At 44.3% G+C, this 25745-nt stretch overlaps 1 protein-coding gene across 3 annotated transcripts; it reads right to left on the reverse strand.

The window, feature by feature from the left end:
- Positions 1–4477: 4477 nt before the first annotated feature.
- Positions 4478–25366, reverse strand: son (SON DNA binding protein). 3 transcript variants are annotated; one of them, XM_023961478.1, is made up of 21 exons: positions 25234–25366; positions 24578–24772; positions 24426–24460; positions 22918–23099; positions 21982–22148; positions 21746–21903; positions 21106–21382; positions 20669–20847; positions 16350–16502; positions 16091–16269; positions 14482–14610; positions 14313–14399; positions 12728–12937; positions 9877–9987; positions 8797–8907; positions 8583–8699; positions 6971–7118; positions 6832–6900; positions 6301–6416; positions 5364–5465; positions 4478–5038 (listed from the first exon to the last, which is right to left on the reverse strand). In XM_023961478.1, exons 1-21 carry the CDS (start codon positions 25314–25316, stop codon positions 4961–4963), a joined length of 2886 nt encoding a protein of 961 aa, XP_023817246.1. In that variant the 5' UTR covers positions 25317–25366; the 3' UTR covers positions 4478–4960. The 3 variants fall into 3 exon arrangements, with proteins under 3 accessions (XP_023817246.1, XP_023817247.1, XP_023817250.1); XM_023961479.1 differs by having other exon boundaries at positions 24578–24769; positions 25234–25362; XM_023961482.1 differs by lacking the exon at positions 8797–8907.
- Positions 25367–25745: the final 379 nt, after the last annotated feature.

The raw sequence follows: 25745 nt of genomic DNA on the forward strand, positions 1-25745 counted from the left end.
TGTTCAAGACCATTCTTGGACACGTTTTTTGCATCTGTCTTTAGTGTCGCAACCCGATACACTAAAAAAATGATTCAAGCTCCTCTTTCATGTAACACAATTAAATTCTGTTTGTTTTATTTAAATATATTGATTTTTATAATAATTTATCTACATTTAATTGACCTAACATAAATTGTATTAATAGTTTCACCGCTAAACTCCAGTAATCCAAAATAATTGAGTTCAAGTAAAGGAGCATGCTGTGCGCATGTTGAGTGCTGTTTTCCTGTTTCTCTTTATTTATTCTTTTTATAGTATCTTCTGCCGTTTTACAGCTACAATTTTTCACCTATTTTAACCATTCAACTATTAAAATGTTTAACTCTTTCGTCTAATGGCTGCTATGACTTTTGGTCCTTCAAATCCTTCGACTTTTCGAAGAGAGAAAACTTTCGTAAAAAACGTACTGTGGCTTGAAATCGTTTCAACTCAGCTTTTCCCAATAAGACGATACACGACGAACCTTTTATAGAAAAAATGATGTATGACCCACTAGACAGTGCTCTGAACCTTTTTTCTTCAATGATTTGTGATCTTCACTGGTGTCCATGAATTACATGAAATCTTTCCACCTTTATCCACCTTTGTCATGGTAGGGAGAACACGTCAATGGAAGGGGGGGTCATCTAAGATAGCACAAGGGATACTGGCACCTGTAAATGGCCACAAATTTGTTACCTCTGCGGATCAGTCAGCAGATGACTTCTTTTTGCCTTTCTTGATAAAATTGAGTTCGACTAACCCAATTACATTTTGATTACATGGAAGAATTTTCTTTGAGGTGGGGCTACTCATATTTATTGGATGGAAATCCTGCCCACAATTAAATTGAGTTCATCCAATGACTTATTTTTTTGAGTGTACTTGCGCATGTACTCAACGTTTACAAGAGGCGAAACGTTCAAGCGGTGCAAATCTCACAAATCTTCAGCTCCAGGCGTTTTCTTTCACAGCTCTTTTGCGACAAATGGTTGGTCAAAGTTAACTTTCGAGGCGGATTCGATGGTCTCACATTTGTTCGAATGAAAAACTGACATAAATCTTGCATAAGGACATGTGAACGCGACAGTTTGAACGCAGGAGTCCAAAAAGCACTGACACGCGAGTTTATGTAGACCTTTCATTGGAAGAGGTCGCCTGAACGCGCGTTTCCGTGAAGGTAGCATTTGTAAGACACGCTCTTTGACCTATTGGAAGTCTTTGATCTTTTACGCAATCAACGTGAATCTGCTGATTGGGACATGGAGAAAAAGCTGATTTCCACTTCGTACCGATATATCGAAGAACAACAGAATCAGCTGATTTCCGTTGATTTTCGTAAACACTACACTACTGTTCGGTGTCATCTATCAGTGCAAAGCTGCTTTTCTCTGGATCAGCTACCGCCAGAATTCCATTTATTGCGTAAATGGTAAAAGAGTTGCGATAATTCAAAGAACGTCAACACCGTATCTAAAGCTCTGGTGTTAAAGGGTTCAACACGTCATCGAAGGGGCGGGCAGCTGGAACAGCTCCGCGGAGAACGACAGAAAGGGGGCGGAGCATCCAGGAGCCAACCTGAACGGGACAGACAAATGAACAATGAGACGACCTGGTTCCAGTTTTCAATTGTGCTTCAGTTCAGACGTCAAATGGCCAAAACTTAATGCGGTACATTTGAACAAGTTGGGTTTATTGGTACGATCCTCCTGGATTAGGACTACCTGGTACACCTGGTGGAACCGGATGGAAATAGCAGCAGATGAGGCTTCCTGGTTTATGATTGGTTGGTTTTGTGGCGCACTTTAGGCTGCCTGATCTCATCTGCTGGTCATGGGGTGTCCACGAAACCTTTTATTTGGAAAAAAATCTCCCTTAGTTTTCTCCACCCCACCTTTTGCTAACTGTAACGTCTGTTTATCAAAATCTCCCATAATGCCGTTGTGCTGTTTACTCTGCTGAAACCGTGACCGAGAAGGAAGGTATCAACCATCAGCCACGCAGACCACAGGCTCCTTTCACGCTCACATGGTTCCAGCCTCCGATGGTGGGAAGGGCCCGTTATAGAAATGACCCCGATGCCACAGAAGCACTCCAGCACTGCCAGAGCGTGGAAGCGCGCTCTCCAGGGCTATTTTCTGTGTGCCTGGTTGGTAGAGAGCATAATGGCCGAGTCAAAATCCTTCCACTTCACTTCATAATGGTGGAGGTGCAGTCGTTACATAACTCCACCACTTCAAAAAACACACACATGAACTGGAACTGAAGAGCTTTGAAGCGTTTGCTTTGGAAGAATGTGGTCGACTGGACGGCTGAGATGTGGACGATGCCGGAGGAGGAGTTGTGGGAAAAAGGGAGTTCGTTTAGCCAGTTTCTCTCACTTAGTCACAATATGAGCTCAAAGAAATGTTTGGATTTATCTGCTGGGAATCGAAACTCCCCTCCAACCAGGGCCGGAATTTACCTCTGCAGAAGCGAGGGGGCCCAAGCCCACAAGGGGACCCTTCAAAAAGTTTTTTTTCTCCTCAAAAATGTACATTTTGATGTGCAGTTTAGTATAAAGGTTGGTGTAAATTGTTTTTTTATTGCAAACAATAAATTATTCTGCATTTATACCACGGTCCGGGCGAATGCTCGATTCTGATTGGCTCCTGGGTGTGCGTTAAAACCTGGTAACCGCACGGTGAAAAAAGAAGTTCCGGTCACCTAGCTTAAATGTTTTGTATCACTGCGCCGGCTTCTTTAAAACAACCTTTAGCTTCATTATCTGCACAAAAACAAACGGTAAGAGGTGAACTTTCTCTCTGAGCTGATGCTTTATTCAAACTATCGGAAAGATCAGCATAAATATATTGGACTATTTGTTCACATCACATAACAAATACTCCGCTTTTTGTGAGAAAAGCAATCCAAATCAGAAAAAAACAAGAATTAAGGACTAAAATCTGGTTCATATGTATTTATTTTGTAAGTGACCACGGGATAAGCGGGTTAATGGCCTTCAAAGTGTGCGTTATTACCTTTTAACGCGTCGGACGGTTCAGGCTTCCACGGCGTGCGTTAAAAAGTAGTGACGCACACTTCGAACGCCATTCACCCTCACATGTACAGATACATTTTGATGATTCCTTATTTTGCTAACAGCTAGCAAAATATAAACGTGTTAACAGAGCTAAGAAAATAAAAGTCAACAAAAATAACAAAAGTAGGAGAAAAAAAGTAATTAAACAGGATTGCTAAGTAAAAAAAATCCAATGTCAAAGTTGACAAAAGTAGAGCGTTAGCGCTAACTGGACAAAGGACAATTTCAGCGCAACATCAAAGGATAAAAACATAAGTACGAAATTACATCTGTTCAATCGTTCGAGAAATGTCTTAGCATTTCTGGGCCATCAATCAATCCTTTTCTTTGTAGAACCTTTTTCATCAACATGCTGCTGTACAGAAGATCATAAACCATAAATAGTCCTAAAATCCAAGCGAGTCAAAACAACGAGAGTCCATAGACGAGCAGAAATGGATGAAACGCTGCGGCGGGTAATTTGATGAGTTGGTATTAATTTTTAAGGAAGTCCCTCCTCTTAGTTGCTTCAGAAACCCTCCGGTCTGGTCTGTAGAACGTTTCCTCAGTCAGAACCTTCTGGAACAACCAATTCTTTTTCAGGTACTTCCTGTCTTCAGGTCTTTTTGAAAACCTCCAACAGTCCTCATTTCTGTTAGTTATTGTCTATTTGTCTATAATCTAGTTATTGTCTATTTGACCACAGTTCCTTCATTTTTGGTTTTATAGTTTCATTCTTTCTAAGTTCTCCGTTTCAAAACATCCAACAACCTGAAATGGAACCAGGAGGAGGAACGACGTTGAGGTTCTACCAGCTGGTTCCAGGTACATGTGGAGCAGGGCTGTCAGAAACACAGATCCATCCATCATCCAACTCTTTCTCTTTTAAAATCATTTAGAGATGTTTATTTATTTATTGTTTGAATTTTAATTATTTTTTTTCTAAAAGGTTTAAGTAAAAATCATTTAAACTTGAACATTTTTTAGGTTCAGTTTATTGGATTTCTTTTTAATTCTATAAAAATTCACTTCAGAATGTTTGAGTTTTATTTTCAAAAATTGAAATTCAGATGATTTAAATGTTACTTTATTTCATTTAAACTAGGTATTACATTTTTTTTAACTATTTTATCTTAAGTTCACCTTCTGTTAATATTTGATCAAAAATAACTTCTGATTGTTTGAATTGTATTTTATTTTATTGAAAAGGAGGAAGTGGGAGCTTTTATTTTCTAAATCAGACTCTTAAACTTTTCATACTTCTACTAAAATAAAATAAAAACATGTAAACTTAAAAAAAGGGGAGACAATTCGTGTAACGATAACAGTTTCTACCAAAAAAGTTTCTTTATTTACTTTTCTTGTTGTAATGGTTGAATTGGAAAAAAAACTCGCTTGTTTTACATAAATAGAATCTTTATTTGTCTTTGAATAAAGTTTTTACACTGATATGAACAAACAACCTTCACTGGGATCTCTCCGGTCAGTGGGCGGAGCCTGGACAAACGGGACGATGTACCGCCTGAACGGCGTCCTCTGGCAGCATGATCTCCTCCACAGAAAGTTTCTGTCTAGAACGGCGAAACCAAATCCAGGTTCTGAGGGGTTTTTCAGCTCTCTCTAGAGTTCCTGAAAATCTCCTGAACCGCTGAGGGTTCTGGGTCACGGGACGGATCCGGCTCGGCTTGGCAGACGCCCATCAGAACCCAGCGTCCACTGAAGTTCTGGGTCAGCTCAGCTCTGCCCCCTGTTGGTCAGAACCGCTGCTTCTCCACACGTTCATGGATCTAAAGCTAAACAAGGGTGATGGGGAATGTGTGGCTCCGCCCTCCCCCGCAGAACCCAGAGAACCGAGCCGCGCCCTCCTCGCCACCATGATTACGTGGAGAAGAGCGGACCGGTGGAGGCGGCGGTGAAGACCGGGCCGGTGTAGAGTCCCGGTCCATCGGCGGACACCTTGGAGGACGACAGGAAACGCTTAGATTGGGTTCTCAGAGACAGGAAGTGCTTGAAGCTCGCAGAACCAGAAACGGTTCCGTTTGTGATGTTCTTTGAAAAAAACGTGTTTGTTGGATCCGTTTTAGAAAAGAGCAGCAGGTGAGGAAAACAAACACGCCTTCCTCTCAGCACCCATGACTTTAGGTCATCGAACCCACAACCCGATCCGTTCAGCGCCTTGTCAGAAAGAGACTCACCACAGAAAACGCAGCTACCACCACAGGAGAAAAGAGCACTTTTTTCTGTTGGCTTTTATTTTGAAAATCTCCTGGGGGGTCCTTACCTCGCCCAGAGCCTGCAGGGCCACGGTGGCGGCCATGGCCTTGGCGTGCTTCTTGTTGGGACTGGCAGTCTGAGGCTGGAAGTCCACGCCGTCTACGGTGACCTGAGAGGGTCAAACGAGGTTCACAGCAAATGAAGATTTTACTTCAGATTCTTTGACTTTGATCCAATTTACTATAAGTGGAAATTATTATTATTTTTTTATTTAGGTTCAGTTTCTTTATATTTTATTTTTTAAAAAAATATTTAGAATTTCTTTTTATGACATTTATGACATACTTTATTTTCTTAAAAGTTAAATTTAAACGTTTTTAGGTTCAGGTTCTTAGAATTTTATTTATTTTATAGGAAAAAAATCTACAGAAAGTTTGAATTTGATTCCATCTTCTTTCTTTTTTTAATTAATGTTTCTTTTCTTTTTATTCATTATCCTTTTATTCTTTAATTATTTTTCTTTAAGTACACATTTTTTAAACTTTCTTTCACTTCGGGTTCACTTTTTGTTGTGTTTATTTTGTATTAATTTACCATTTTTTTATTTTCATAATGTACAGAAATAAAAAGAGTCACTTCCTGTTCGTTTAAGACAACAGAATCTTCAAAAGAACAGTCAAACATGGAGGTAGTAGTGTGATGGTGTGGGGCCGTCACTGTTGCTTCTACATTCACTAGAAAAATGTTTACGGTTAAATTGGCACTAATTATCTTTTCGTGAATTTGTTTATTGGATTGATTTAGTTTTCCTTCCTTTTATTTTAGATGATCTGAATTGAGAGCTTTTATTTTGAAAGTCAAATATTACAAAAGTAGCTAAAAAAGTGAAACCATAAAAACGAATTGTGGGAATAATTTGCATTTTGAGCAGGAAAGGGTCCCGCCAAAATGCTGAACGTATGCATAAATAACTGAAATTGTTCTTTGCCGTCAGAAGGTCCCACCTTGAACAGGAAGTTCTTGCGGTGGTCCGGCCCGCTGTGGTGAACCAAGACGAAGTCCGGCTGCACGATTCTCCGTTTGTTACACAACTCGATGAGAGCCGACACCGGATGCTTCCCTAGAAAACACAACGGCAGAGTGAGCGGGAAAGAAGGGATGAAGCCCCCCCCCCCCAGTCACATGGTACAGTCCAAACCCTGGCTGAAGCCCCCCCCCCCCCCACAGTGCCCCTTTAAAAACCCAGAGCAGATGCTGAGATGCTCTTTGCTCTGCTGTGATCCAAAGGTTAAAACTTTGCCTTATTTTTATTTATTTTTATTTTTATGTTTTTTTGGGTTGTACCATTTCATTCCAATTCCAGTTTTTTGGGAAGACTCAGTCCATGACCAAAAAGGTCTGAAACCAATAAAAAACTTTATTTATATCCATCTGTTAGTGAGGTCATGTGACCGTAACTGTTTTTATTAACCAATAGGATTACAGGAAAACTGTTTTGGTTCAGTCTAACCGATGGATGATTGTGTTTTTGTTACCCATCAGGTCCTTGGTAACCACCAGCCCCCCCGTCTGCTTCTGAGGTTTCTCTCCTTCAGCAACCAGACCTGAAACAGGAAAAAAGCTTTTATTTTGGCGGTACAGACAAAGCGACGCCGCCCGTTCGCCGGCTCTGACCTTTCCGGTCCACCTTGAAGTCAATGACGATCGGGTCCACGGTGCCCTCGCGGTTCCTTCCCAGACCCTCTCCGGTTTTCCAGCCCATCTTCCTCATCAGGAACTCGCCCACGCCGCCAGACACCGGCGCGGCCCGGAGGAACTGGTCCTGAACGGCGCCGGCAGGAGAAAACAGACGTAAAAACAAACAAGACACCGTTTTTTGATATTTTCACTTTGAATCCAGGAGAGCTTTTGAGCTTTTGCTGCTTCCAGCTGTTGATCTGATGCGTCACCATGGCAACAGGTGTCTCTGGTTGTTCAGGGAGCAGCATTAATGTCATCTGAAGAGTCCAAGAAGAGGAGGTGGCCGCAGCGGCGTCGTCATGGGAGAGCAGCTCAGACAAAGATGGGAACTGTGGAGAACCGCTGCGGGTTCTCATGGCAGAGGAACCTAAATCCACAGGGTGGTGAGACGGATCCCTGCCAAAATCCTTACTCCTCTGCGGGAGTCTGAGTCTGAGAAGACAGTTCCTTCTTCTGTCAGGACAGGAATTTAGGTCCAACCCCTCCTGTGGTTCTTCTGCTCTGGTCAGAATCTTTTTTTGAAAGTCCAGAAAAAAAACTTCACACTCAGACACCCCAAAGGGGTCAGAAGCCTCTGAGACAATGGGGGACCGCCCCTTTGATGCAAAAAGGGAGGGCCCACAACCCCAATGGGTTGAGAGATGTTACCCCAGCGGATTAAAATAATCCAGATCAAAGGCCAGGTCTCCAGACGATACACAAGGAAAGGCTCGCCACCCTAAAACACTTGAGCCTGAGAGGGGAAGGCCCACAACCAGGGACTAACCTCCATCTTAATGTCTAAGACTGATAGAAGAGGTCCACATTCAGAAACTCACTAAGGGTTGAGAAACCTGAGGTAATGGGGGACCACCCCCCTGAGGCAAAGGGGGGAGGGCCCACAAGCCCAGCACCAGAGACCGAGCTCCATCTAGTTGAGAAAGCGGCTCCAACGTGGTCCATTTCACAAGCCAAATCTCCAGACAACCAACCAGAACCTTTATGCCAGTGGTTTTACAACACTGCAGAGAATCTGGCCAGAAGGGGGACTGCCAAGCATCAGGGAGCGGGTCCTGCTCCATCCTTCCTCCAGTCTTCAAAGAGGTGCCGTCCCGACCAGGATGGTCTGTAATTCCTCTGCTGGCCTTTCAGGCCCTTACTTTAACCAACAAGTAGGAGGTCGTAGATGTCGTGATGTCTTCCTGAATCGCATGTTTTGAAGCCCAGAACTCAAGAACCACTGATGCTTATAGAAGATCCAGTTAAGTTGTCCTTTACTGGATCATCTAGAAAAAGGATCTACTGGCTTCGTGAAGACAATATGGCTGCTGAGGTGGTCCATCCTTTCATCTCTGCTCATATCGCTGCTGCCCTCTGAAGGTCCAACAACCTTTAATCCGGCTGACTAAAGCCCCGCCTCCAAGGAGAATAGCGTGAGTGAGAGTTCAGTACAGACTTATAAAGCGGCCATCCAGAACCGAGGTCATTACACATGCAAGAATGAAAGTGTGAAGAATGAAAAGCAGAGAACACGGAGGGTTACTCAGGCGCGCGGCGACGTCTTTACCTTCTTCAGCCACGCCTGAGGTCCACTGCTGGACAGCTCCTCAGAGCTGAGGACCTGGGCCCCCGTGGATCCGGTGAAGAGACCCGGAACGCTGCTGGATTGGGCCCATGCATCCATCTGTCAGAACACAACTCAATCTGAGCATGTGCAGACCCAGACGTCCTGATTACCGCAAGGCTTAACTGAAACCTCACATTTCTCACCGTTTACTGACCTGAGATTGACTTTTCTGATCTGCTACCGTCACACCGGGCGTGCGACGCGCGTTTAGCAGTTGACTTTGGCACTGAACCGTCGCTGCCTGATACCAGCGCACGTCCGCCGCCTACAGTTGGAAGAGGCTTGGCGTGAAATGTCCAAGAGGTGCAAACCGCCAAGCTTTTTGCATTCCGACGTAGACGGAATGCAAAACGTAGACTACCCGAACAAAGACTTGCGTTTGGGTACAAATCGCAATTATTAATATCTTCGGTCAGCGCTTCCGTGAACGAAAAAGGTTGCCGTGCAACCGTCACGACCAAGTCCGAGTTCCCGATTGGTCAAAGTTCAACCTGGTTTAATGTTTAGTACGTAAAGCCTGAAAGTGTTCGTACAAAACTTTCATAAATACGCAAGAGTTCTGAACGCAAAACTCGCATTTACACAGACTTTTCACTGGAAGCAATGGCTTGAACGCAGCGCGGTGTGAACGTAGCTTTAGTCGAACTGTGGACCAGAATGTGACCATAAACGCATCACATATAGAGGGGAGCGGACGACACTGTAAAACACTTTTAGGTATCAGAAATACCTGAAGGTCGTGGTGTCAGCGACCTTAGAATAACTCTGGTGGTCACATGATAGTTATTTATGCACAACTATCGCAGCATGTTGTGTTTGAACACGTAGGATTTGGATAGCATAAGCGACAAAATCTTTAGCTCTGTTCCTGACATACAGGGATTTCTTCAATTTCTCAGAATCCTTTGATGAAGTTCTACTCTACAGAGTTTGGGATTTTGCACATTTTTTCTCTGCTTTGATCTGCTTAAATAAGCTAATGTAGGGAATTCACGTGTTTTAGTTTAAACACTTCATCTGTGATCTGCGTTTTATTCTGAAAATATTATCGGCTAATGTGACGTAAACTTGCATCAGAGTAAAACGTTTCAGAATTTCCAGTAGCGACTTGAGTATAGTCCGGTAGACCCTCTGTGTGTCTAACGTTTCTGGAACTCTGGCTGCAGATGCAAAAACTAAAAAGAGAGAAAACACAGGTGCGCCTCCAGCGCCTGGGCGGGTGGGAGTGTCCTACCTGCTCCTGAGCCCGGCTCAGCATGCACATGGCGCTGATGTCGTTGGGGTTCTCGGCCAGCCTCTTCTGAGCCTTTATCCTCTCGGCTACAGCCTGAGTGATGTCGACTGGCTGCAGAAGGATGGTGGGGGTGGGGGGTGGGGGGATGCCAGTCATTTGAGTGAGGAAAAACTAAAGGTCAGGCTGTCATACTTCAAGCTGCTTCCATAAATCGCTCAGATTTCTTGTGTGTGTGATAATCCAGTGTTGGAGGAGAATACTAATCATTTGTTTGTGTGGTTTCCATGCTGGAGGGGAGAATGCCGGCTGAGGGGAGCGGGCGGGGGCTCCCGTCACCCGGGGTCCTCCAGAGGACGGAAAATGTTCCGGTGAGGCGACGAGTCAAACCACACAAATCATAAACTCATCCCTGTTCCATAGAAGTTAGGTCCTCCAAATTGTTTAAATGCAAAAAATGCAACAAAAAATAAGGGGGCGGGGGGTGGGGGCATTTTAGACTATGACTTCAGGAATTAAAAACGTTTATTTTAAATTGTCAGGAATTTGACAAGAACCAACAGTCAGCACTTTTAAAGCCTTATTTGTGCAGGTCAGCAACAAAAAAGTGACTTCCTGTTAAGTTCAGGGGTCTGCAAACTTTCACGTTAAAAGAGCCATTTAGGTCAGTTTCTTACGGACCAAAACCCAGCTAGAGTAAAAAGCGTTACTGTTGAGAAAATTAAACTTAATTCATGTTTATGTGACCATTAAGCCATTCATTTAGAAAATGTGGCTTTGAAATATGTACAATAGTATATCAATGTTACATTTTTCCTATTTATAACTTTTTTATTTTACTCTTAACAGCAGCAAATACAAGTTCCTTTCAAAATAAAATGTTGCCATGCAACATGCAGATTTACTTCAATTAAAAAAGGGAGGAAAGTCAAAGATACTATTTTCTACCATTATAACTTTGGTGCACCTTCATCCTATTGATGAGCATGACAACATTAAAATATCAACTCTTTGTTAGCTAAAGCTAGGAACTAAACGGTTTTAGCAACTACTTTAGTCAAATTTGATCAATTTTGAATGATGATAAACTTTTAAGAAAAGCAGGAAATAAAATGTTTTTTTTACGTCAATTTCATTTTTGTAGTTCACCATTGAGCTAGTTTTAGCGACCATTCTGGCCAAATGTGATCGTTTTAGTTGACTAGCTTCAACTTTTAGCACCATTTCTTTTTTTAATATCAACTTTTCATTTTTCTAGTTTACCATTAAGCTAGTTTTAGCTACCACTTTAGCCAGATTTATTCATTTTTACCATTAAGCTAGTTTTAGCTACCACTTTAGCCAGATTTATTCATTTTTACCATTAAGCTAGTTTTAGCTACCACTTTAGCCAGATTTATTCATTTTTACCATTAAGCTAGTTTTAGCTACCACTTTAGCCAGATTTATTCATTTTTACCATTAAGCTAGTTTTAGCTACCACTTTAGCCAGATTTATTCATTTTTACCATTAAGCTAGTTTTAGCTACCACTTTAGCCAGATTTATTCATTTTTACCATTAAGCTAGTTTTAGCAACCATTTTAGTCAAATGTAACAATTTTAAGTGACTAGCTCCAACTTTTAGCAACATTCCTTTTTAATATATCTAACTTTTCATTTTTCTAGTTTATCATTAAGCTAGTTTTAGCAAACACTTAAGCCCAATTGAATCGTTTTAAGTGATTAGCTTCAACTTTTAGCAACATTTTTTTTTAAATCAATGTCTTTTTTTAGCTAACTAGGTGCTAAGCTAGTAACAACAGTTTAAAGCTATGATTTCTAACCACATTTTATTACTAAAGGTTATTCACAAATGCAAGAAATACATTTTAGTAATTTTTTTTTGTATCAAATGTTCAGTTATGGGTTGGCAAACGTCAATACGCTCACCAGAAACTACTCTCTGGTTTCATTTAAGTCTTGAAATATTAGAAGCAGGTATAACACACATCCATAATGAAGGAACTTTTTAATAAAACTGCAGACAGGATGATAATTTGAGCCTGATATGCGCGCCGTAGACGTGATATCAAAGTTATACATCAGTGGTTCAAAGGTCCGTTACACATACCTAGAAGGGTCGTGGAAAAACACAAATTAATGTATGCATCTCGCAAAAAACAAACAAAAAAACACTAAATTGTGTAAAATTTACGTAACAATTGTGTATAAACTACGTAAAATACACGTAAACTGCGTAATTGTCAACCGACCAAAAATTCTGAACAGCTTTATACCAAATTCATGTATAGACCCGTTGGGCTGAAACCCTCGACGGACATCTGTGTACATCGAGGAATGACAAACGCCATTAACACCTACGAGTTATCGAAGATGGATCACGAAAGGCCGACATTTCTTAGCGCAAAAACGCTCAAAACCAACGCGCCGGCAGTGGGACACGGCCTTTTAGAGAATGGAATTGGCTGCCATCCCATCGGAGCACAAACGTCGACCAAAAATGACGTTTGGATGTTTCACTACATCTGTACATTTAAGCGTTTTCTTTACAGATGTTTGCAATAATCCCACAGATTATTTTACTTTGGACTGATCTGGTTCTTCTTTTCTTCATCTCCTGATCTTTTTGTTCCCTGTAGCTGCAGCAGTAGATTTGTTCGGTTTGTATTTTTGGTTGACGTCGGTTCCACTTTTCCTCAGTTTGAACCACAAATGTCAAACCCTTAATCTGGACTTCGGCAGACCATCATTAGGGGTTTTAATCTCTGCGTTAAAGATCCTCAAAGACGAGTGGATTTGAGGCTCCTGCTCATTTTCCCAGATGAGGTGGGTCATTCGTTTTTTCGGCTCACCTGTGCAGGTATCTCAGGAAACACGCTGTCGCTCTCCACGCTTCTTGCTGCCTGCTCGGCGTCCGGTGGCACGGCGGCCGGATCTCCCGGCGTTGAGGAGGACTTCACCGGTGGAACATTTCCCGGGGGCTTTTTGGGGGCAGCTGTGGCTTTTTCGGTCTTTCGCTCCACTTCAACCCACTCTCCATAGGCGCTCAGCCCGTCCCCCTCCTGGTAGGAGAAGAGCAAAAATGGTCTCTAAACGACGAGTAGGGGGTTCGATCAGATTTTAAAGTTTCATCAAACAAGTTTCAGCTAAAAAAATGGGGAGACACTGGTCGTTTTATGCCCCAACTGGAAAGAAAAGTCCTCATTCCAGCAGGAAAAGCCATCCCTTCAAAATAAAGTCCTGCAGAGTCAAACCCTACAGTCACGAGTTTTCACCACAGACAACATTGTCACTTCTCACTAAGGTTTAAAACTCCCGAATTTAAAAAATAAAAGCAGGAAAATTCAAAAATATTTCATAATAGAAGCATGGCCTAAACCTATAGCTGTTTTTTCTTGACCATTTTTATAGAATGAAATTCATTGATTTATCTACACATTGAAGGTAAATAAATGGTTGTTTCTGTTTTTGTCAGAGACAAACAGACCAATATGTGCCGGAAAAGAATACGTTTCAATGGAATTGTATGGTTCCAAATCCAAAACTTGAAAGGATTCAGTCCAATGGTTTCTTTCACCGCTCCCCTGCAGGAGAAAACTAAGCTAAAATCTGCCCCCTGCTGGACAGTTTCAGTCCTGCAGCCACTTCAACTGTGAGTAAACCTTCTAAGCTTCTGCTGTTAGTGGAACGCCTCTTGAAGCAACTGATTTATGTCCCAAAAAAACAGCCACAGGCGTCCAACACCTGCAGTTTGAAACACATGTGTTGCTAGGTTGTTAGCTTAACCCTTGTGCTATCCTAGGCACTTTAACATTGGGAGTTGGGTCATCTAGACCGTGCGCTGCTTTTTTCTTCAATGATTTGTGATCTTCACTGGTGTCCATGGATTACATGAAATCTTTCCACCTTTATCCACCTTTGTCATGGTAGGAAGAACTCATCAATGGTCATCTTGACCCCATAGGATAGCACAAGGGTTAAATCCACCCCTAAACCTCATGGATGTAAATAAACGAAGCTAAAATCCACCTTCCATGACTGAATTTGAGTAAAAATCCTTGGTTGTGAGGCAGATTCCATCCCACAATGACTAGGAATTTGTCAAAGTGCATAATCCGATCTCACCGTTTAAGTGTAATGTGGGTAACTCTGGCCCTCCAAGCCTGGAGTTGCCCATTCCTGGGTTAGCGTGTTTGTCTGTTTGGTTGGATCGTTTGCGTTCACTCTGGAGTGACGATCAATTATTGCCACAAATGTTGTGGGCGTCGCCACTTTTTTCCCCAAGCAGGATCGTAGGCCGGCTCAAGGAGTTGTTACCAACTTTGCAGATGATGTGATGGTGTTCCCATCATCATTGAAGGAAGTCAGAAACCCCGCTCCCCCATTTTTCCAGCTATCAGCCAAGCATGACCGGAGACACCAAATGTTTATCCAAACCTTCTTTCGATGTTGGGACCCTGAAGACACCGGGAACTCTTTGGCCATTCCTGCATCGCTGCGTACCGTAGGACGAAGTGTGGCGTTCTGAAGGTAGAGGGGAAAAAACTAAGGTATTCAAGTCAAAACACTAAAATAACACACTTGGCGTGCTTCTGCTGGACGTTACGTTAATGTTGATGTTGATGACTTTTTGCTCTCGAATTGCTGCCAGAGGTTTGGTTTCGTCCTCTTCGTCAGAGACGTGGGGCACCGCGACCGGCAGCTCCCCGGAGCTGTCCACGATCATCCTGCATTTCTGCAAACAGATAACAAAAAGACGAGATTCAACCTCTGATGAAAAAGAGGGTCGTCTGCCAGAATTACATTTAAAAAATGGACCAACAGAAAAGCTTTTTCGCAGTCGTCCTCGCCGTTCATTCCTCTGACAGCAGCACTTATAGGAGCAACCGGAAACAGTCGGATCTGTTGAGTTTCTGCCTGCTGGCTTCTGCGCCACTTCCTGGTTTTGCTTCAGTCTCTTTGCTCCAAAACCAGATCAGGGCTTAGAAATGAGCCCCAAAGTCCTTTATTTATCACTTAATTAGGAGAAAGTAAAAACGTTTTTATTCCTACTTTGTCTTTTGTTCCTAGCCTGGTTCCTGATGGAACAAATCTAGATAAGACTCCCAAACCACTAAGGAAGTCAAATATCTTCAATTTTTTCAGTGTTCCCTAGCTCACCAAATAAAAACGTGGCAAAGCCGTTCCGCTGGTGAAGCAGTTCATTTTTACCACCAAGGTGGGGATTGGAGCACAAACCAAAGTTCAGATTCTGCGACTTTTGCAGGAACTCGGACTGCAGCAGGAACGCAACACTCCCGCTTTGTGTATTTCACCAGACTCGTGACCCCGCCTACAACCACCTCTAGGTCTACGTCGGGCTTCTGCGTTTGAAGCTCTGGTGTTCCCACGTAGCTACACAAGTTTTTACGTACGAAACGCTTGGCACATTGAGAGTTAAAGCAGAATGAACTTTGATCAATCGGGGACTTGGATTTGGTCGTGACGTAGGGATGGCGTCCTTTTTAGCTTGTGCAAAGTCACCTGGCTGGTGTGAACGTGAGTTTCCTTCTCTTTTGTCCTTTTAAGGACCCAGTATGATGAAAATTGTGTTTTTTGGTAGATTGACACAATAAATCGCAGATTTAACTTCATCACAACACCAGCCTGTGCGATGCATGTTTAGCAAAAGACGGCGTAAACTGCGATAAATGGTTACCTTACAGGTTTACACACATGCTAAACAATCACATGGTAGATTGAAGTAAGAAGCTAATCAAGTGGATCCCTTTACGCATTTGACCAATCATTTGATCGCCCTTCCCGATGACTCGTAGACGAGAGTCATTTGGCGAATGACTTGTTGACTGAATTGTTTTCTGTTTTTCGTGTCGATGTATCGCAAGTTACATTTTGATCGCAATACTGATCACTGACATCACAGATCGCTGTCATCGTGCAGCTTTAGTTTTTGGCATTTTTAACGTGTTCTCGTGGGATTTTCCTAATGGTAGAGGACAAGCTGTAAAGTGTGTAAACAGAGAGCTCTCAGCAACAGTAGTCCCGCCCAGAAAACGACGTGTTGGCAGAGGTTGGCTAAAAATGGTAAAATCCTAAAGGACCAAAATAGATCCATAGATGATCGGAGTGGGACAAGAAGTCGCTTTGCCGGACAGGAATTGACGCTTTTCATCCATTCAATGGATAAAAGTGTCGGTTTTCTTGGTCATTCTTACGTCTGTAAACTCCTTGATGCTTAGGGTGTTCGCCTGCTTTGCCACTTTCTTCTTTGCCTCCTCCAAAGCGGCGGCGGCGCACTGGCCCGGCCCCAACATCTGCGGCCTGTTGGCGATGGACTGCAGCGACAGCAGGGACGACAGCGTCCCCATGTTGGACAGGGCGGCCGTCACCGTGGCTTCAGGAGACAACAGAGCAGGTCAGATGGTCAGGTGGGAGCGCTGTTAAAGAAGCGAAGGAGGCGAAGGAGGCGGGTACCTGCCGTCATGCTGGCCATGGCGGCGTTCATGGCCACGCTGGGCAGAGTCAGAGGGAGCGCCGTGGTCCTCAGGCTGGCGGGGACCGGCATCCCGGCCTTCACACACATGGCGGCGGCGTTGGCTTTAGCAATTTCTAACAACTGCTCCTTATCTGGGGAAGCAGAAACACAAACATCGTGAGTTTAAAATGGAAATGGATGAAATTCTATCCAAACAACGAATGTGGAAAATTCTGACATGGAGAAGACGTGTTACTCCTCTGAACATGACGTCACAGAAGGTCTGGTTTCATTAAATCCTTGTTAGAAAGTTCTAGATAGACATCAGTAGAACCTTCCCTGTTTGTTTTTCAAAGCTAACCCACATAAAAGCAGTTCATGTAGCCTGATATTAAAATTCCCCTTTCCAACACATTTCCTGCTGAGTTCAAGTTTTAATAAAAACAGTTTGTATTCCTCAACAAACCAATATCCTGTTTATGCCACTTTTTTCTTTTTTTTATACATTTCATTGGCCTCGTGAATGGCATAAATACAAATTTCCCAGGAAGGCAATTTTTGGAAAATTGACAGCTCTGCATTCGTTGTACAGCATAATAGTCTCTCTGTTGCCGTAGCAACCAGCTTCACCCTCGAGTGTGTAGATTGACCGAATTTGATTGTAAAGACTGCAGTTTTCCTTCACTTGTATGTTAAATTTGGGTTTATGTAGATATTTAAAATGTTTTTTCTCTCTCTTCGCAAACATTTAAAAGGACTTTGGTCAGCCCTGCGGTCTGCCCTTTGATCTGTCCTGTGGTCTGCCCTTTGATCTGTCCTGTAGTCTGCCCTTTGATCTGTCCTGTGGTCGGCCCTTTGATCTGTCCCGTGGTCTGCCCTTTGATCTGTACCGTGGTCTGCCCTTTGATCTGTCCTGTGGTCAGACCGGTCTGCCCTTTGATTTGCCCTTTGATCTGTCATGTGGTCTGCCCTTTGATCTGTCCTGTAGTCTGCCCTTTGATCTGTCCTGTGGTCTGCCCTTTGATCTGTCCTGTGGTCTGCCCTTTGATCTGTCCTGTAGTCTGCCCTTTGATCTGTCCAGTGGTCTGCCCTTTGATCTGTCCAGTGGTCTGCCCTTTGATCTGTCCCGTGGTCTGCCCTTTGATCTGTCCTGTAGTCTGCCCTTTGATCTGTCCAGTGGTCTGCCCTTTGATCTGTCCTGTGGTCTGCCCTTTGATCTGTCCTGTAGTCTGCCCTTTGATCTGTCCAGTGGTCTGCCCTTTGATCTGTCCAGTGGTCTGCCCTTTGATCTGTCCTGTGGTCTGCCCTTTGATCTGTCCTGTGGTCTGCCCTTTGATCTGTCCTGTAGTCTGCCCTTTGATCTGTCCAGTGGTCTGCCCTTTGATCTGTCCCGTGGTCTGCCCTTTGATCTGTCCCGTGGTCTGCCCTTTGATCTATCCTGTGGTCAGCCCTGCGGTCTGCCATTTGATCTGTACTGTGGTCTGCCCTTTGTTTTTTCTTGTGGTCTGCCCTTTTATCTGTCCAGTGGTCTGTCCTTTGATCTGTCCAGGCGTCTGCCCTTTGATCTGTCCTGTAGTATGCCCTTTGATATGTCCTGTAGTCTGCCCTTAGATCTGTCCTGTGGTCTGCCCTTTGATCTGTCCCGTGGTCTGCCCTTTGATCTGTCCCGTGGTCTGCCCTTTGATCTGTACCGTGGTCTGCCCTTTGATCTGTCCTGTGGTCAGCCCTGCGGTCTGCCCTTTGATTTGCCCTTTGATCTGTCATGTGGTCTGCCCTTTGATCTGTCCTGTAGTCTGCCCTTTGATCTGCCTGTGGTCTGCCCTTTGATCTGTCCTGTGGCCTGCCCCGTGATCTGTCCTGTGGTCTGCCCTTTGATCTGTCCCGTGGTCTGCCCTTTGATCTGTCCCGTGGTCTGCCCTTTGATCTATCCTGTGGTCAGCCCTGCGGTCTGCCCTTTGATCTGTACTGTGGTCTGCCCTTTGTTTTTTCTTGTGGTCTGCCCTTTTATCTGTCCAGTGGTCTGTCCTTTGATCTGTCCAGGCGTCTGCCCTTTGATCTGTCCTGTAGTATGCCCTTTGATATGTCCTGTAGTCTGCCCTTAGATCTGTCCTGTGGTCTGCCCTTTGTTTTTTCTTGTGGTCTGCCCTTTTATCTGTCCAGTGGTCTGTCCTTTGATCTGTCCAGGCGTCTGCCCTTTGATCTGTCCTGTAGTATGCCCTTTGATATGTCCTGTAGTCTGCCCTTAGATCTGTCCTGTGGTCTGCCCTTTGATCTGTCCCGTGGTCTGCCCTTTGATCTGTCCCGTGGTCTGCCCTTTGATCTGTACCGTGGTCTGCCCTTTGATCTGTCCTGTGGTCAGCCCTGCGGTCTGCCCTTTGATTTGCCCTTTGATCTGTCATGTGGTCTGCCCTTTGATCTGTCCTGTAGTCTGCCCTTTGATCTGCCTGTGGTCTGCCCTTTGATCTGTCCTGTGGCCTGCCCCGTGATCTGTCCTGTGGTCTGCCCTTTGATCTGTCCCGTGGTCTGCCCTTTGATCTGTCCCGTGGTCTGCCCTTTGATCTATCCTGTGGTCAGCCCTGCGGTCTGCCCTTTGATCTGTACTGTGGTCTGCCCTTTGTTTTTTCTTGTGGTCTGCCCTTTTATCTGTCCAGTGGTCTGTCCTTTGATCTGTCCAGGCGTCTGCCCTTTGATCTGTCCTGTAGTATGCCCTTTGATATGTCCTGTAGTCTGCCCTTAGATCTGTCCTGTGGTCTGCCCTTTGATCTGCCTGTGGTCTGCCCTTTGATCTGTCCTGTGGTCTGCCCTTTGATCTGTCCCGTGGTCTGCCCTTTGATCTATCCTGTGGTCAGCCCTGCGGTCTGCCCTTTGATCTGTCCTGTAGTCTGCCCTTTGATCTATCCTGTGGCCTGCCCTTTGATCTGTCCTGTGGTCAGCCCTGCGGTCTGCCCTTTGATTTGCCCTTTGATCTGTCATGTGGTCTGCCCTTTGATCTGTCCTGTAGTCTGCCCTTTGATCTGCCTGTGGTCTGCCCTTTGATCTGTCCTGCGGTCTGCCCTTTGATCTGTCCTGTGGTCTGCCCTTTGATCTGCCTGTGGTCTGCCCTTTGATCTGTCCTGTGGTCTGCCCTTTGATCTGTCCTGTGGTCTGCCCTTTGATCTGTCGTGCGGTCTGCCCTTTGATCTGTCCTGCGGTCTGCCCTTTGATCTGTCCAGTGGTCTGCCCTTTGATCTGTCCTGTGGTCTGCCCTTTGATCTGTCCTGTGGTCTGCCCTTTGATCTGTCCTGCGGTCTGCCCTTTGATCTGTCCTGCGGTCTGCCCTTTGATCTGTCCTGTGGTCTGCCCTTTGATCTGCCCTTTGATCTGTCCTGTGGTCTGCCCTTTGATCTGTCCTGCGGTCTGCCCTTTGATCTGTCCTGTGGTCTGCCCCGTGATCTGTCCTGTGGTCTGCCCTTTGATCTATCCTGCGGGCTGCCCTTTGATCTGTCCTGTGGTCTGCCCTTTGATCTGCCTGTGGTCTGCCCTTTGATCTGTCCTGTAGTCTGCCCTTTGATCTGTCTAGTGGTCTGCCCTTTGATCTGTCCTGTGGTCTGTCCTGTAGTCTGCCCTTTGATCTATCCTGTGGCCTGCCCTTTGATCTGTCCTGTGGTCTGCCCTTTGATCTGTCCCGTGGTCTGCCCTTTGATCTGTACCGTGGTCTGCCCTTTGATCTGTACTGTGGTCTGCCCTTTGATCTGTCCTGTGGTCAGCCCTGCGGTCTGCCCTTTGATCTGTCCTGTGGTCTGCCCTTTGATCTGTCCAGTGGTCTGCCCTTTGATCTGTCCAGTGGTCTGCCCTTTGATCTGTCCCGTGGTCTGCCCTTTGATCTGTCCTGTGGTCTGCCCTTTGATCTGTCCAGTGGTCTGCCCTTTGATCTGTCCTGTGGTCTGCCCTTTGATCTGTCATGCAATCTAAAAAGGAAGGTTTTAGTCCGTCAAAGATAAACCGATAGAGGATTTTTCTACATCTAAATCAAACGCTTCTATTAATTAATAGTCTCACTTTCATAAAAGAAGCATTTGTTTTATATGAAAATTAATCAAATGTCTGATTTATATTAGTACTAAAGACGCTGAGCAGAGCTATGAAATGATAAAAGCAATAAAATCTTTGACAGAAAAATTAAGACGATCAAATCCTTCGACAGTCGTTATTATGGAAATCCTTCTGCAGTATTCCTGCGTTTACCAACAGCAAACTTTTTAAAATCTTTTGTGTTAAATATGCCCTTGGATGTGGGAGTGGCCTTCAAACAGCTCAGAAAACTTCGAGAGGTTCTGACCCAGCTCACTGATCCGCTTGGGGCTCTTGCTGCAACTCCGTTCCTTGTGCGCAGGGGACCTGTTTCTCCGGAGGATGACCACGGGGGAGCGACTCGGCTCGCGTTTCCAGCGGTCCCTCTGGCTATAGCCGACCCTCCGCCGACTGCGTGAGCGCGAACGCCGCCTCCGTTCCGCTGACCTGCTCACACATCGAGGGGGTCAAGTCACTGAAATGATGGGAAACGTGGGTGTAGAACCTGTCCAGGACAGGCCAAAGGCCATCTAGGACCTGTCCAGGTCTGGACAAATGTTTTTTTTTCTTTTTTAGAATTTAGGACAAATAAACAACATACTGTACTATAACATGAAGTACTGATGTTAAATCAAATCTATTCCTGGTATGAAAATAATCAAAGATCAGGAAACAGAAGAAGTGAGCAACTGTTTCCTCTACTACCTGGATCTGGACCTCCTTTTCCCTGATGGACTCTTGGATCTGGACCTCCTCCTGACAGATGGACTCCTGGATCTGGACCTCCTCTTGGATCTCTTCCTGCTCCCTCTGCGGGGCGACCTGGATTTTTTGTGCCTCTTTGAAGTTCCTCCTTCGCTGCTCCTCTGTGGAGACCGGTTCCTCCTCTTCTTGGTTTGACGCTTGGCGGCGCTAGAACTGGACCTGGAGCTCTCAGGCGGTCTGGACTGAAGGGCCTCTGGCTCAGGAGCCCGTTCTGAGTCTGACCACCAAGAAGGAGACACAAATTCCCCCTTAAACAGTTTCTCTAACCGCCATGTTGGACTCAACTTCTCATTTAGGATGTTCTCAAGGCTTGTAATGGTTAATGAGTCATGTGACCACATAAGTCATGTGACCGCACAAATGTGAAAGAACAGGAAAGAACGTAGAAGAACAGGAAAGAAGGTGAAAGAACAGGAAATAAATGGGGGAAAAATGTAAAAAAACCATGAAAGAACAGAAAAAGAATGTAAAAGAACAGGAAAGAATGTGAAAGAAAATGAAAGAAGGTGAAAGAACAAGAAAGAACGTAAAAGAACAGGAGAGTCATGTGACCGCGTAAGTCATACACTGCGAGTCCCACCTTGCTTTTCTGTTTCTTTCTCCACCGCCGGCAGCTCTGCGGTTCTCCTCCCAGAACCCTCCTCTTCTGCTCCTTTGGCGTTCTCGTGAGCAGGCGGGAGCTGCTCGAGGCTCGCGGAGGAACCCTGGAGGTCCTGTTCCTTCCTCTTCTCAGAGGAGCTGGAGGTAGGTGGAGGCAGAGAGCATGAAACGCAGTTGGATCGCTCAGATCCAAAAGAGGGCGGTCTCCACGCTCACCTAGAGCCGGTCAGGTGACACTCTGGCCCGGACCGGGAGCCACTTCTGGACCGAGGCTCTGGAGTCCTTTTCCGGGAGCAGGACAGGACCTGAGGACAGATGCTGGCTGGAGAACGGGAGCTCCGCCCAACGCGTTCCTCGCTCCGTTTGCCTTTGCTGAAGCTATCCTGAAAGAAACCAAACATTTCTTCCGTTGGGAGATTTTGGCTTGGTTCTGGTTCCTTCAAAGAACACCAGGGATGTTAGTCCGGACTCTGATTGCCTTCCAGGACTTCAACGACATCCTTTTATGAAAGTCTATCAGAGGTAAGTGGAGGTTCTCCAACCCAAAACAACCATTAAAGAACACTAGATGAAAGAAAGTGAAGAAATCTCTGTGCGTCTGGGACGACACTTCACAGGAATGTTTGGCTCCTCAGATGGGGCACGGTGGCATCAACACTTCTTTTTTACTCTTTGTTTGCACCTTTAAGCTCCCATGCGACTCAAACACATGACCCCGCTTACTGATACCACAAAGGGGCGGAGCTTACTTCTCTCTCTGCTACTGCTGAAAGACTTCAAATCTGAAAAATGAACCGCGGCTGTTTTTGTTAGCTGCATACGTTTACTCAACCGAAAAGCCGAATGAATCCGGTTGATTTGGAGAGTTTGGTTAAAGTTAGCTAGTAACCGTTTGCGTCTTTTGCCCGATGCTAAAAAAGTTGTGAAAACGCCATCCGTCCACTTTTGGCTGTCAGGTTAAAGCGGAACAATTTTACGATTCTTTGATGACGATCCATGTCGCTGAAATTGGAGCGTCTAAAAATCAAACAAACATCTCAGGCTTAACCGTCCAAAGCAAGTGAATCCTGTTTTTCTTTCAGTTTCCGTCTGTGTGGATTTCTGAACCACTAATGGAACCTGTAACTAAAAGCTGGGACTCTGCAGTTTTACCTGTTTAGGGATTATATCAGGCAGCGCCACTGCTAAACTCCGCCCTTTTTCAAAAGCCTCCTGCTTCAGCGCCAATTCAGAATCGGAATCAGACGAGCTGTCGCTGCCTCTCTTCTTTTTCTTCTTCTTCTTCCGCGTGGAGTGCTGCTTGCGGCGTGAAGACTTGCCGCCATGATCCTCACCTGGACAGAGAGAGGGGAAGGTATTATGGCCGAGACCCCGCCCACAAGCGGGTCTAAAGAACAATCTCCACCCGCCAACAAACGACGCTCTTTCAGCTTTGACAGAAATAAAAAGCATCGGAACCATTCTAATACCATCCAGCTGGATGGGATCCAGAGGGTCTGGTTTTTACCCAAAACCAGATCCTGATGTTCAGAGCATGAAACTGTTTGAGTGGAAACCGCCCACAGATTCTGAAACGGTACACAAACTTAAACCAGAGCTTAATTTAAAGGCTGAAGGGGCTTTCTAAAGAAACAAAAGAACAGGAAAGAACGTAAAAGAACATGAAAGAAACGGAAAGAAAAAACATGAAATAAGATGAAAAAATGTTAAAGAACGTTAAAGAACATTAAAGAACATGAAAGAATGTGAAAAGAATGTAAAAGAACAGGAAAGAACGTAAAGGAACATGAAAGAAACGGAAAGAAAAAACATGAAATAAGATGAAAAAATGTTAAAGAACGTTAAAGAACATAAAAGAACATGAAAGAATGTGAAAAGAATGTAAAACAACAGGAGAGAACGTAAAATAATGTAAAAGAACATGAAAGAAATGGAAAGAAAAAACATGAAAGAACATGAAAGAATGTAAAAAGAATAGGTAATAACATAAAAGAACGTAAAAGAACAGGATGGAGACGTAAAAGAACATGAAAGAATATGAAAGAATGTAAAAGAACTTAAAAGAACAGGAAAGAATCTGACAGAAAAAAGGAAGGCACGTAAAATAATGTGAGACAATACAAAAGCACGTGAAAGAACAAAAGAACAGGAAAGGACATAAAAGAAAGTGAGAGAACTTGAAAGAAAACAAAGGAAATAAAAGAATGTGAAACACTGAAAGAACATGATAGAACTTGATAGCACATTAAAGAACTTGTAAGAACGTGAAAGGAGGGTGAAATAATGTGAAGGCACATGACAGAACATGAAAGAAAATAAATGGGGAAAAAAGGACCAGTAAGTGAGAGAACAGGAAAGAACGTGACCGGACAAGAACGCACAAGAAAGCATACAAAAGAACACAAGAAATAGAATATAAAAGCATGTAAAATGATGTGACAGAACATGAAAGAAGGTGAAAGAACAAACTGAAGTTGAAATGAAATCTTTGCTGAAAGTTTCATTCACTAAACTAGCTTTGGTATAAAACAGACAGAAAACTGATCAAATCTGACGTTTGGACTGGGCTTCACGTTTAGGTTTCATTCGTTCTTCCAGAAGTCAAAAGAAGGGAAACCCTTCAGGTGTTTCCGTAACAACGTTTCATGATGGTTTCCTACCTGCTTCCTTTTTTTCAGACGACGATGTCAGTTTCCTGTGAAAAAAGGAAACTGCAGTTTAATGTCCCAACGACCACGGAGAACTCAGACGTCAACCGTTCAGAAAAACGGGACGATGGTCCAGAAAGGAACCTTTCAGTTTGGAACCGCACCTGTTCCTCTCCGGGTCGGTTCCAGACTCTGAACTGCTCCGCTCCCCCCGGTTCTTCTTCTTCTTTTTCTTGCTCCTGTGTTTCTTGTGCTTCTTCTGTTTCTTTGGGGGGGAACTCTGCTGCTCTGGGGCCAGGGGGGCCCCGTCGGCCTTGGCCCCTTCGCCGTCGCCCCTGTTGCCCTCTTCTGTACCGCTGCTGGACACAGAAAAGGAGAACCTCAGATGAACAGGATGAAGAGGAGAGCATCCTCCAAAGGGATGGAGCTGCTCCAGCATCCAATCAGCAGATCAAATCAGTGTTCATGATTGCATCTATACCGGAATAAAGGCTAATCATTGTTAGAACTACCCATCATGCTAGCATAAAATAGTACTGCTGTCTCCCTCATTTAGAAATAATACATATGGTTTTATTTGCACTTTGGGGCTATATTTTTCTTAAATATCATGTCTGGTTTTTCTGCATCTTTCCGCGGGTCCAAACTTGATCGAACCGGTCCGGACATCGCTTAACGGCACCGGGGTCGCTTTGAAAGAGTAAACATGCCGCTACAGCTAGCTTCTCGGCTGAAGCCTGTTAGCGGCAGCGAGCATGCGCAGTTCCGTTCCAAACGCTTGATCCTAAAGCTCGAACGGGTAAAGACAAAAGTGACGTACGCGGGGTCTTCGCTTTGATCCTCAATTTCTCTGATCTTTTTCAAAATAAAATCCTGGAAGATTTGCTCTATGTTGGCCGCCATGGTTTTGTGTGCGTCACTTTTAAAATGTCCGGGCGGAAACAAGAACGCTCTCTGACCTCAGAGACGTCCGTTCCATTGAGTTATATCACAAGAGGAGACACGCCCGCTTGGAAAGCCTGGCGGACGGTGGCGGAGTGTGAAGCCATCTTGGTGAGGTCGATGGCGCCCACATGACAATGATTTCTATAGCTTTTGGTGGCATCTAAGTAGCTTTTATATAATTCATATATATTTCTATTTCTATATATTTTTACATATATATAAATATATATAAGAGAAACCGGCAGCCTTAAAAGCTCAAACTTTAATGAAAAATGCATAATTGCAGGACTTCTTACAAATAAAAATTATAACAAAGAATTTTAAAATTAATTTTTAAACATGTAGAAGTTTTAGACCACTTTGATATGTAATTTAAATTATTTATAA

The sequence above is a fragment of the Oryzias latipes genome, chromosome 2, assembly GCF_002234675.1.
Source record: "Oryzias latipes chromosome 2, ASM223467v1".
NCBI lineage: Eukaryota > Metazoa > Chordata > Actinopteri > Beloniformes > Adrianichthyidae > Oryzias > Oryzias latipes.